At 42.3% G+C, this 13,173-nt stretch overlaps 1 protein-coding gene across 10 annotated transcripts in view; it reads left to right on the forward strand.

The window, feature by feature from the left end:
* The window catches only part of LOC311225604 (plakophilin-4-like), a 411,012-nt gene that overhangs the window by 99,377 nt on the left and 298,462 nt on the right, over positions 1–13,173 (forward strand). For 6 of the 10 annotated variants that reach the window (XM_084310973.1, XM_084310976.1, XM_084310978.1 and 3 more), the window contains exon 2: positions 6,426–6,559. In XM_084310973.1, coding sequence (XP_084167099.1) covers positions 6,431–6,559 — 129 coding nt within the window. In that variant the 5' untranslated portion in view covers positions 6,426–6,430. Of the gene's footprint in view, positions 1–6,425; positions 6,560–11,023; positions 11,155–11,347; positions 11,514–13,173 lie in introns of those variants that run through there. The other 4 variants (XM_084310979.1, XM_084310981.1, XM_084310974.1 and 1 more) reach the window with 4 other exon arrangements.

Genomic DNA, 13,173 nt, shown 5'->3' on the forward strand with positions numbered 1-13,173 from the left:
CCACTCCCCCGATCCTTAGACCACGCCCCCTTAGGCCACACCCCCTCAGTGTAACTCTTGAACCGTTTGTCGTAGAGACTTGGGGATTGTGCCATTGGTCGATGTTGACCACCTTTCATTGGTCGATGTTGACCACTCCCCCGATCCTTAGACCACGCCCCCTTAGGCCACACCCCCTCAGTGTATCTCTTGAACCGTTTGTCGTAGAGACTTGCGGATTGTGCCATTGTACTCGGTGTAATAGTGTAATAGTGTGTAATAGTGTAATAGTGTGTAATAGTGTAATAGTGTAATAGTGTGTAATAGTGTAATAGTGTGTAATAGTGTAATAGTGTAATAGTGTGTAATAGTGTGTAATAGTGTAATATTGTGTAATAGTGTAATAGTGTAATAGTGTGTAATAGTGTAATAGTGTAATAGTGTGTAATAGTGTAATAGTGTGTAATAGTGTGTAATAGTGTAATAGTGTAATAGTGTGTAATGGTGTAATAGTGTCTAATAGTGTAATAGTGTGTAATAGTGTAATAGTGTAATAGTGTGTAATAGTGTAATAGTGTGTAATAGTGTAATAGTGTAATAGTGTGTAATAGTGTAATAGTGTGTAATAGTGTAATAGTGTGTAATAGTGTAATAGTGTGTAATAGTGTAATAGTGTGTAATAGTGTAATAGTGTAATAGTGTGTAATAGTGTGTAATAGTGTAATAGTGTGTAATAGTGTAATAGTGTGTAATAGTGTAATAGTGTAATAGTGTGTAATAGTGTAATAGTGTGTAATAGTGTGTAATAGTGTGTAATAGTGTAATAGTGTGTAATAGTGTAATAGTGTAATAGTGTAATAGTGTGTAATAGTGTAATAGTGTAATAGTGTGTAATAGTGTAATAGTGTGTAATAGTGTAATAGTGTAATAGTGTGTAATAGTGTAATAGTGTGTAATAGTGTAATAGTGTGTAATAGTGTAATAGTGTGTAATAGTGTGTAATAGTGTAATAGTGTAATAGTGTGTAATAGTGTAATAGTGTGTAATAGTGTAATAGTGTGTAATAGTGTAATAGTGTGTAATAGTGTAATAGTGTAATAGTGTGTAATAGTGTAATAGTGTAATAGTGTGTAATAGTGTAATAGTGTGTAATAGTGTAATAGTGTAATAGTGCAATAGTGTGTAATAGTGTAATAGTGTGTAATAGTATAATAGTGTTATAGTGTGTAATAGTGTAATAGTGTAATAGTGTGTAATAGTGTAATAGTGTAATAGTGTGTAATAGTGTAATAGTGTAATAGTGTGTAATAGTGTGTAATAGTGTAATAGTGTGTAATAGTGTAATAGTGTAATAGTGTGTAATAGTGTAATAGTGTAATAGTGTGTAATAGTGTAATAGTGTGTAATAGTGTGTAATAGTGTGTAATAGTGTAATAGTGTAATAGTGTGTAATAGTGTAATAGTGTGTAATAGTGTAATAGTGTAATAGTGTGTAATAGTGTAATAGTGTGTAATAGTGTGTAATAGTGTGTAATAGTGTAATAGTGTGTAATAGTGTAATAGTGTGTAATAGTGTGTAATAGTGTAATATTGTGTAATAGTGTGTAATAGTGTAATAGTGTAATAGTGTGTAATAGTGTAATAGTGTAATAGTGTGTAATAGTGTAATAGTGTGTAATAGTGTGTAATAGTGTAATAGTGTGTAATAGTGTAATAGTGTGTAATAGTGTGTAATAGTGTGTAATAGTGTAATAGTGTGTAATAGTGTAATAGTGTGTAATAGTGTAATAGTGTGTAATAGTGTGTAATAGTGTGTAATAGTGTAATATTGTGTAATAGTGTAATAGTGTAATAGTGTTGCGGGTTGTGTCATTGCACTCAGTAGGGATATCCTCTTTGATTGGTCTATGTTGACCACTCCCCCGATCCTTAGGCCGCGCCCCCTTTTTGTATCCTTTGAACCGTTTGTCATAGAGACTCGCAAGAGACCCTCTCCCCCGTTGGCCGGCGGTGCACAGGCGTCACCCACACTTTCACAATTTCCCCCGCGCGGAATTGTCTAGTTATTTATTTATTCTTTATTCCACCGATTTTGCAAACACTTTGCAACACGTAAGCGTTCGCGCCCCATACACGTGAAAGGTATCAAAACGAGCGGCTTGCCTATGGCAACACCGGTCTCCGAACTCGTAAAGTTTCACCGCACCGTCTGGCTACGAATCGACTTTAAACGGTAAAATATCGGTCCCATTGGGAATGCATTGCATTTTAGAGTGTAGCAGCTGAAATAATCTTTTTCCCCCTACCTTGGGTGAATTGCGAGTGTGATCTCAATTTTGGACGTAGAAATAAAACAAACACATCAAAACGATGACACGGCTGTCAACCCGCTCACAAAAGAAAAATAAATGGAATTGGACATTTCTATCTCAACTGACGACCATTTGTTTGAAGGTTCTCCTCCCCATTGACCGCCATGCAATCGCACTCTAGAAATCACATTTTTCACACTATTTTTTAGCCTTCTGTTCCGATCGCCGAAGGAGTGCCACAATATCGCACGAATGTCACAATATCGCGCACAACCCTTCGCCTACTCGTTGTAGTGCTCATGTGCGCGTCACAACGCTTCATCTCTTATAGTTTTCTTTTAATCAATGTGACAATGCAGTCATGCATCTGCCTCCATAGAAATGCATTGGATAGAAAATATGCAAGTCATAGTGATTGCTTCACCTGTGTGGCTCATGGCTCACTCATGATTGGTTCAGCTGTGTGGCTCGTGGCTGAGCTGCCAATGACATCATCCACTTAACCCATCATTGGCCATCACTGTGTTGCACTACTGAATTGCTGACAGCGCCCTCTGTCTTGTGGGTTGTGTCATTGTACTCAGTAGGGATATCCTCTTTCATTTTTCATTGGTCCATGTTGACCACCTTTCATTGGTCGATGTTGACCACTCCCCCGATCCTTAGACCACGCCCCCTTAGGCCACACCCCCTCAGTGTATCTCTTGAACCGTTTGTCGTAGAGACTTGCGGATTGTGCCATTGGTCGATGTTGACCACCTTTCATTGGTCGATGTTGACCACTCCCCCTGTTGACCACCTTTCATTGGTCGATGTTGACCACTCCCCCGATCCTTAGACCACGCCCCCTTAGGCCACACCCCCTCAGTGTATCTCTTGAACCGTTTGTCGTAGAGACTTGGGGATTGTGCCATTGGTCGATGTTGACCACCTTTCATTGGTCGATGTTGACCACTCCCCCGATCCTTAGACCACGCCCCCTTAGGCCACACCCCCTCAGTGTATCTCTTGAACCGTTTGTCGTAGAGACTTGCGGATTGTGCCATTGTACTCGGTGTAATAGTGTAATAGTGTGTAATAGTGTAATAGTGTAATAGTGTGTAATAGTGTAATAGTGTGTAATAGTGTAATAGTGTGTAATAGTGTGTAATAGTGTAATAGTGTGTAATAGTGTAATATTGTGTAATAGTGTAATAGTGTAATAGTGTGTAATAGTGTAATAGTGTGTAATAGTGTAATAGTGTAATAGTGTAATAGTGTGTAATAGTGTAATAGTGTAATAGTGTGTAATAGTGTAATAGTGTAATAGTGTGTAATAGTGTAATAGTGTAATAGTGTGTAATAGTGTAATAGTGTAATAGTGTGTAATAGTGTAATAGTGTGTAATAGTGTAATAGTGTGTAATAGTGTAATAGTGTGTAATAGTGTAATAGTGTGTAATAGTGTAATAGTGTAATAGTGTGTAATAGTGTGTAATAGTGTGTAATAGTGTAATAGTGTGTAATAGTGTAATAGTGTAATAGTGTGTAATAGTGTAATAGTGTGTAATAGTGTAATAGTGTAATAGTGTAATAGTGTGTAATAGTGTAATAGTGTGTAATAGTGTAATAGTGTGTAATAGTGTGTAATAGTGTAATAGTGTAATAGTGTGTAATAGTGTAATATTGTGTAATAGTGTAATAGTGTGTAATAGTGTAATAGTGTGTAATAGTGTAATAGTGTGTAATAGTGTGTAATAGTGTAATAGTGTGTAATAGTGTAATAGTGTAATAGTGTGTAATAGTGTAATAGTGTGTAATAGTGTAATAGTGTGTAATAGTGTAATAGTGTAATAGTGTGTAATAGTGTAATAGTGTAATTGTGTAATAGTGTAATAGTGTTGCGGGTTGTGTCATTGCACTCAGTAGGGATATCCTCTTTGATTGGTCTATGTTGACCACTCCCCCGATCCTTAGGCCACGCCCCCTTTTTGTATCCTTTGAACCGTTTGTCATAGAGACTCGCGAGAGACCCTCTCCCCCGTTGGCCGGCGGTGCACAGGCGTCACCCACACTTTCACAATTTCCCCCGCGCGGAATTGTCTAGTTATTATTATTATTATTATTATTATTATTATTATTATTTTATTTCATTGTGTTTTTAGCCCTAGTTACATTTTTGTTGCAACCCCAGTTATCCCATTAGTTCCCCCAAACTTACTGTCGGTCTGTTATGTTAAGCTAAGAAGTCTGCTAAGAGCCCGGAAAAGGAGCCGCGCCCACAGGAAGCAGAGATGGAGGGTGTGACAGAAATAATCGTTAGATTAGTCGACTACCAAAATAATCGTTAGTTGCAGCCCTATATTAGTCATATTCCAACTTAACTGAATGCACACGTGTGCGTGCGTGTGGATTATTGTACTATTACAGGTAATGAAATGAACAATGCAACTTCCTTATACAAAAAAATAATAATATTTTTTTTGCATAATTAAATATCGATACTTGGCGTCCTTGTATCGATACAGTATCGCCACGCAAAGTATCGCGATACTATACTGTTGATATTTGCCCCCACCACTAGTAGCTACTGTAGTCCTGCAGTGCTAGGAGCCTCTCGTCTGGCCTGTCTGACTAAACAGGTTGCTGGCTGCTAGTAAATACACAGATATTTTCCTCTGCTCTCCCCCTGAGTCTGACTCTGTCCCTGTCAACAGATATAATGAGGCCATAACTACTTGTCCTCCTCGTTCCTCCTTTACAGTTGCCTGTGAGGGAGAGGGAGAGAGAGATGGATAGGGAGAGAGAGAGCGAGGGAGAGAATCTCTTCTGTCGGTCTGCTGACATGTGTTTTGCTCTTGGGCACACACACACATACTCATTCTCCTAGTATGTTCCACGTGTTCTCCTACTCTCTCTCTCTCTCCCTCCCTCTCTCTCTCTCTCTCTCTCTCTCTCTCTCTCTCTCTCTCTCTCTCTCTCTCTCTCTCTCTTAAACACATTTCACATACACTCAACTACAGTATATGGCATTTCTGAGGCAGTTTTCAGTTTTATCGTTCCCAGAGTTAGACTTCCCTCTGTGTTTGGGCTTCATTGGAAGAATTAGAGTTAGTGTGTTTGTGTGTTTTTATGGACAACAAGTGTATTAAATACACAAATCATTACTTATCTACTTTGTTGCCTCGTGGCCAGATGGGATGAATTCCCTCTCTGACATGAAATACTGTCACTCTGTCGACTGGCCCATATGCCGTGTGTGTGTTTATGTACTGGTGGTGATTTCTCAGTATCACTGGGCTGTGTGTATTTGAGGAGGGGTGTGTGTGTGTGGGTGGGTGTGTCTCTGTGTGTGTGTTTATGTACTGGTGGTTGTCAGTATCACTGGGGGATATTTGAGGAGGGGTGTGTGTGTGTGTGTGTGTGTGTGGGGTTAGGGTGGGGGGGGGCGTGTTGATTCAAGTCTTATGTTTATTTGTGGAGTGTGTTGCAACATGCGTACCACTCACACTGTGGTGTATAATGTGTGTGTGTCTTTATCACGAGACCGCATGTTGTAGTAACCAGATTGCGGTGTGTGTGTGTGTCTCCATCCATCCATCCATCCATGCAACTGGTTCTCTGGCAGTCACTCGACTGTGTGTATTGGGAAGCGGAATTGACTGAAGTGTTTATTTGTTGGTTTGTGTTTACACATGCATGTACACAGTCGTGTGTGTGTGTGTGTGTGTGTGTGTGTGTGTGTGCTTTTGTAAGATTGTGGTCCTCATAGGGCTGTACCGAATAGTTCGAAGCTTCATTCATAACGTTGACATTCGAATTCTAAATCAATTTATCTATAGGCTACACTAATATTATAGTATATGACTCGTCATAAAATGTTTAATAAAACATGTATCATAAATGATGTAGCCTATCTGCATCCGCTTGGCGCTCGGCGCTCCATCAAGACGTCACCATCACCGGTATATATATTTTTTTCTTCTCATGATTACATCATAAAATATGACAACAGACATTCGAAGCTTCATTCGAAAACGTCAATGGCAGCTTTGAATGTAAAAAAAAAAAAAAGGACAATCGGTACAGCCCTAGGTCCTCACCAGAGCACCTGTAGTGACCAGATTGCGGTGTGTGTGTGTGTGTGCGTGTGCAGGAGGTATGCCAGCTCCTGAGCAGAGCCCAGGGTCGGAGGAGGGGCTTCTACTGGCCATCAGAGAAGGATCCACCGGTCTCACCATGGAGGCCGACACCACCGCCAACACCATCCTGGCCTCCGTCAAGGAGCAGGTACAGCAGTTCACCTCCCAGCCTCATCCTCTGTCAGCCTCATCCTCTCTGTCTCCTCCTCTTTGCCTCATCCTCTGTCTCATCCTCTCTGTCTCATCCTCTCTGTCTCATCCTCTCTGTCTCATCCTCTCTGCCTCATCCTCTCTGTCTCATCCTCTCTGTCTCATCCTCTCTGCCTCATCCTCTCTGTCTCATCCCCTCTGTCTCATCCCCTCTGTCTCATCCTCTGTCTCATCCTCTGTCTGCCTCATACCCTGTAAGTCTCATCCTATGTCAGTCTCATACTCTGTGAGTCTCATCCTCTGTCTGTCTCATCCTCTGTCTGTCTCATACTCTGTCACCCTCATACTCTGTCACCCTCATACTCTGTCACCCTCATACTCTGTCACCATCATCCTCTGTCACCCTCATACTCTGTCAGTCTCATACTCTGTGAGTCTCATCCTCTGTCAGTCTCATACTCTGTCACCCTCATACTCTGTCACCCTCATACTCTGTCACCCTCATACTCTGTCACCCTCATACTCTGTCACCCTCATACTCTGTCAGTCTCATACTCTGTCACCCTCATACTCTGTCAGTCTCATACTCTGTCACCCTCATACTCTGTCAGTCTCATACTCTGTCACCCTCATACTCTGTCAGTCTCATACTCTGTCACCCTCATACTCTGTCAGTCTCATACTCTGTCACCCTCATACTCTGTCACCCTCATCCTCTGTCAGTCTCATACTCTGTCAGTCTCATCCTTTCAGTCTCATACTCTGTCAGTCTCATACTCTCAGTCTCATACTCTGTCAGTCTCATACTCTGTCAGTCTCATACTCTGTCAGTCTCATACTCTGTCAGTCTCATACTCTGTCAGTCTCATCCTTTCAGTCTCATACTCTGTCAGTCTCATACTCTGTCAGTCTCATACTCTGTCAGTCTCATACTCTGTCAGTCTCATACTCTGTCAGTCTCATACTCTCAGTCTCATACTCTGTCACCCTCATACTCTGTCAGTCTCATCCTCTCAGTCTCATACTCTGTCAGTCTCATCCTGTCAGTCTCATACTCTGTCAGTCTCATCCTGTCAGTCTCATACTCTGTCAGTCTCATCCTGTCAGTCTCATACTCTGTCAGTCTCATCCTCTGTGAGTCTCATACTCTGAGTCTCATACTCTGTCAGTCTCATCCTCTCTCAGTCTCATACTCTGTCAGTCTCATCCTGTCAGTCTCATACTCTGTCAGTCTCATCCTCTGTGAGTCTCATACTCTGAGTCTCATCCTCTGTCAGTCTCATCCTCTCTGTCTCATACTCTCTCAGTCTCATACTCTGTCAGTCTCATCCTCTCTCAGTCTCATACTCTGTCAGTCTCATACTCTGTCAGTCTCATCCTGTCAGTCTCATACTCTGTCAGTCTCATCCTCTGTGAGTCTCATACTCTGAGTCTCATCCTCTGTCAGTCTCATACTCTGTCAGTCTCATCCTGTCAATCTCATACTCTTGTCAGTCTCATACTCTGTCAGTCTCATCCTGTCAGTCTCATACTCTGTCAGTCTCATCCTCTGTGAGTCTCATACTCTGAGTCTCATCCTCTGTCAGTCTCATCCTCTCTCAGTCTCATACTCTCTCAGTCTCATACTCTGTCAGTCTCATCCTCTCTCAGTCTCATACTCTGTCAGTCTCATACTCTTGTCAGTCTCATACTCTTGTCAATCTCATACTCTTGTCAGTCTCATACTCTTGTCAGTCTCATACTCTTGTCAGTCTCATACTCTTGTCAGTCTCATCCTCTGTGAGTCTCATACTCTGAGTCTCATCCTCTGTCAGTCTCATCCTCTCTCAGTCTCATACTCTCTCAGTCTCATACTCTGTCAGTCTCATCCTCTCTCAGTCTCATACTCTTGTCAGTCTCATACTCTGTCAGTCTCATACTCTTGTCAGTCTCATACTCTTGTCAGTCTCATACTCTTGTCAGTCTCATACTCTTGTCAGTCTCATACTCTTGTCAGTCTCATACCCTCTCAGTCTCATACTCTGTCAGTCTCATACTCTTGTCAGTCTCATACTCTGTCAGTCTCATACTCTGTCAGTCTTATACTTTGTCAGTCTCATACTCTTGTCAGTCTCATACCCTCTCAGTCTCATACTCTTGTCAGTCTCATACTCTTGTCAGTCTCATACTCTTGTCAGTCTCATACTCTGTCAGTCTCATACTTTGTCAGTCTGTGTGTGTGTGTGTGTGTGTGGGCATGTGTGTGGGCGTGTGTGTGTGTTTGTACACTGTGCGTCACGCGCTCTGTCAACACTGCCACCACATCATCCACCTCTGACGCGATGCCGACCTGAAGCAGGAAATTGTCTATCGATCTGAACCGTCTCCACTCCGCTTACAGCTGGGTTTAATCTGCGCTTTCTGTCGCTGTGAAGCGGTTTAGAACACGCTTGGCTTGGATCGCTGTTGGTTGTTGTTGTTGTTGTTGTTGTTGTTGTTGTTGAGGTGGTCTATTTGAACTGCTGCGGTCAGGCAAGCGATACCGGAGTCTCATGGCCAGTACAGAGAGACTCCGAACTGCTTCTATCCCCAGGCCATCAGGATGCTCAAGGACAATAACACTATGTAACAAACCATCAAATACACTCGCAGCACACACATCCACACGTACACACTCACTTTAAATAAACACTCAACTTACTCACTTCAGACACTTTAACACAATTTATATTTATTGGTAAAGAGATTTGCACTACAATTAAAACCTCATTGCACCTTAAGGCCTCTACATGCTACAGCAACTTCAAAGCAACTTCAACACAACATCAGCGCGATTTCAGCGCGGTTGTTTTAGAGGGTCTTGTAGACTGTGTTGTGAGGATGTTGCGTACCTTTCACCCAAATCTAACCTAAACAACCGTTGCGTTGATATTGCGTAGCAGTGATTGGTTGGTTAGCGAATGGGGGCGGGGCTGTCATATAATAATATTGGTCCCGCAGAGAATACCATCCTCCATTGTTGTAGCCAGCCAGCTAGCGTTGAACTTGATGCTATTCAATGCTCCATCATACCCAACTAACGTTAATGCCATTCAGAATTTATTAACATAGCTACAACAACACACAGTAACGTTAATATAATTACATGCATCATTGTTTACAATGAGCGGACGGTGGGGCAGTTCGAAAGGACTGGACACGGACAAGTTGTATATTAATTTAATATAATAACAGGTAGTTCGAGCTGCATTTTCGTGCCTACAACCACAGCCACAGGGATATATCCAGCTTTGACAAGCTCTCTCTCCTCCTGCCGATTAAATTCAGCAGCTCTTCCTCGACCTCGAGTGCCTGTAGCTGCCAGCTAACGTTAAAACTAACCTAAAGTTACACAAGCAGAATACATCACAAATACTTCCGGTCGGGGGATTTCAAAATAAAAGAGCGACGTCTAAAAGCACCGGAAATACGTTTATTTTGTACATTGTATTTTGTACACTGTTGCTTTGTCGATGTTGTGGTGCAGTTGCTTTGAAGTTGCTGTAGCATGCAGAGGCCTTTACCCTAAGTTTGTACCTCATCCCATTTCTGCATTGTACCTCACTGTTACTCTTTTTACTCTGTATTGTGTATTGTATGTATATTGACTGAACACTTTATTTTACGTACTTTAGACTTTTTCTATTTGATACTTTTTATCTATTTTTATCTAACACTCCCATGGGGCTCATACAGAAAAAAGCATTTCATGATAAAGTATTCTGTATTTTACTATGACAATTAATAAACAAACTTGAAACTTCTAATGCAAACGCAGAGGTGAGGAAGAGAGACATAAGATAAGAAAACATAAATATAGGCAATCAAATTTGTATCTGCATATATGAAATATGAGAAAAAAGAAACAGTGTAAGCAAAGGTGCAGATACAATAAACATTTTTTTTACTCTAGTATATACTATGAGAGTGAAAGTAAACAGTATACACAAGGTGCAGTTTACACAAGGTACCCTAACTGGCAGAGTGTCTCTCTCTGTGATTCATTCACTCACTCTCACCCACAGTCTCACACTCACTGTCACTCCCAGTCTCACTCCCAGTCTCACTCTCACTCCCAGTCTCACTCTCACCAGCAGCAACACCTCTCCCTTCCTCTCTGGCTCACTTCCCAGTGCAAACCTCCCATTAGCCAGGATTCCAGAGCTGCCAGGCCTCTATATTAATATTTATGATGCTCAGCGTTCCCCCGAGAGACGCCTCTCTGCGCTTCTCCCCGCGTTCAGGTGACGATAGAGAGGATTTGTCAGCTCGGCTAATGGTTTCAAATGGACAAACATTGCTCCCGGGCGAGTTCCCTTTTGAACCGCTCTGGCTCTGCTACGTCCTCAGCTCGGTCCCGCTGGGGAGGAGGAGGAGTGCCTGTTGTTTACACAGGAAGGAGGGAGCACCTGACGATGTCACTTCCTGCCCCCATACTGCTCTTCAGCAGAAAGCGTCCGGCTCGGGGCGGAGAGAGAGAGAGAGAGAGAGCGCGCAGCCTGAGCTCTGCTCTCAGAATGACTGGCTGGAGACACTATGCCTCGCAGGGAATTCCTGCTGGAGATTCAGGAGACTGTGAGTTAATCACTGTAAACCGTCTTTAAGGTAGTTGGAGAGACTGGGGGGGGAAGGAGGCCGGAGGGAGGGGGAGAGGAGGAGGAGGAGGAGGAGGAGGAGGGAGAGAGAGAGGTTTATGGAGGTCAGAAACTAGGCTAAAGTGGGCTTCTTCTGCAAGGCTTTCCTGTGACTGAGGAGAGACGGAGGACCATCGAGGGATCTGGCTGCTGCTGTAAACATGCTAGGCTAACGTGCTGGGACTGGGGCTAGGACTGGGACTAGGACTGGGACTGGGACTAGGACTGGAGCTGGGACTAGCACTGGGACTATGACTGGAGCTCTGACTGGGACTGGAGCTTAGGACGAGTGGTGAGTAGGTATGCGTTCTATTCTCTCTCTCTCTCTCTCTCTCTCTCTCTCTCTCTCTCTCTCTCTCATTGGCTTTTTACCCAGATGCCCAAAGAAGGGCTGCATCGCCAGGACGTCTTTTGATTGCATTCCTTATGCATGTTCATTTGGGACAAGAGCTCTCTCTCTCTCTCTCTCTCTCTCTCTCTCTCTCTCTCTCTCTCTCTCTCTCTCTCTCTCTCTCTCTCTCTCTCTCTCTCTCTCTCTCTCCTCTCTCTCTCCTCTCTCTCTCTCTCTCTCTCTCTCTCTCTCTCTCTCTCTCTCTCTCTCTCTCTCTCTCTCTCTCTCTCTCTCTCTCTCTCTCTCTCTCTCTCTCTCTCACTATCTCTCTCTCTCTCTCTATATTTCTCTATATATCTCTCACTCACTCACTATCTCTCTCTCGCGCGCTCTCTCTCTCTATCACTCTCTCTATCTCTCTCACTATCTCTCTCTCTATCTCCTCTCTCTCTCTCTATCACTATCTCTCTATCTCTCTCAATCTATCTCTCCTCTCTCTCTCTCCCCTCTCTCTCTCTCTCTCTCTCTCTCCCCCCCCATTCTCTCTCTCACTATCTCTCTCACTATCTCTCTCACTACCTCTCTATCTTCTCTCTCTCTCTCTCTCTCTCTCTATCACTATCACTATCACTATCACTATCACTATCTCTCTATCTCTCTATCTCTCTCAATCTCTCCTCTCTCGCTCTCGCTCTCGCTCTCGCTCTCGCTCTCTCTCTCTCTCTGCATTACATAGAGTATTTATTTAATTTTTATTTTGTTTCGTCTTCCTCCTTCAGCTCAACTATGTAAATTAAAAGGTTAGAAATTAACTTTACGCCTCTTTCCTCTCCAATATTTATTATCTCGTAAAATATTCATCCGGCAGACGGTGTGTTTTAGCAGATTATCTTGGACCTGGTTTCTTCTTCTTCTTCTTTTACTCCATCTGATCACGGTGTGGTGGTGGAGGCGGGAGGCTGAGGCTCAAATCACTTCTTCTCTGCGTTGTGTGGATTCAGCAGGATGGAGAAACTGCTGTGTCTTCAACACAGGCCTCACTGTTACCGTGACGCCCTACTGAGACACATGACACCCAGCTTCCTCTGCAGGACAAATTAAAAAGAAAGAAATACCCGCTCCGTTTTAATTATTATACATTAAAATAAAATATATACCCTTTCTTAATCTATTTTTCTCAATGTAAGAATGAATTGTATCCATTAAAGAAATTATTCTCTTAGTACAAGGACCTGTCTTTAGATTAGATTAGATTCTAATGTATTGTCATCATACAGCGCAAGTACAGTACAACTAAAAAGAGGTTTAGCATCCAACCAGAGTGCAAAAGTAACAGTAAAGTGCAACAGTAATATACAATGTACAGGAGATTAAACTGGGTATACAATATATAAATTAGTAATCGTGTAATAGTGCTAATCAGATGTAAATACAGAGTTGTAGTATTAATATGTACAGTGATACAGGTATAAGACACTATGGTATACTAGTAACTTAAGTCGTACTGGCCAGCAGTGTAACTAGTAAGAGTAGGTGAGGGATATGTATAGATATAGTATCTACAGATATATTAAAAATAAATTATATGCAGGGTATGTACAGATGGATGTGGATAGATATATATCCGGT

This window comes from Notolepis coatsorum (genome assembly GCF_963971535.1).
Source record: "Notolepis coatsorum genome assembly, chromosome: 3".
Lineage (NCBI taxonomy): Eukaryota > Metazoa > Chordata > Actinopteri > Aulopiformes > Paralepididae > Notolepis > Notolepis coatsorum.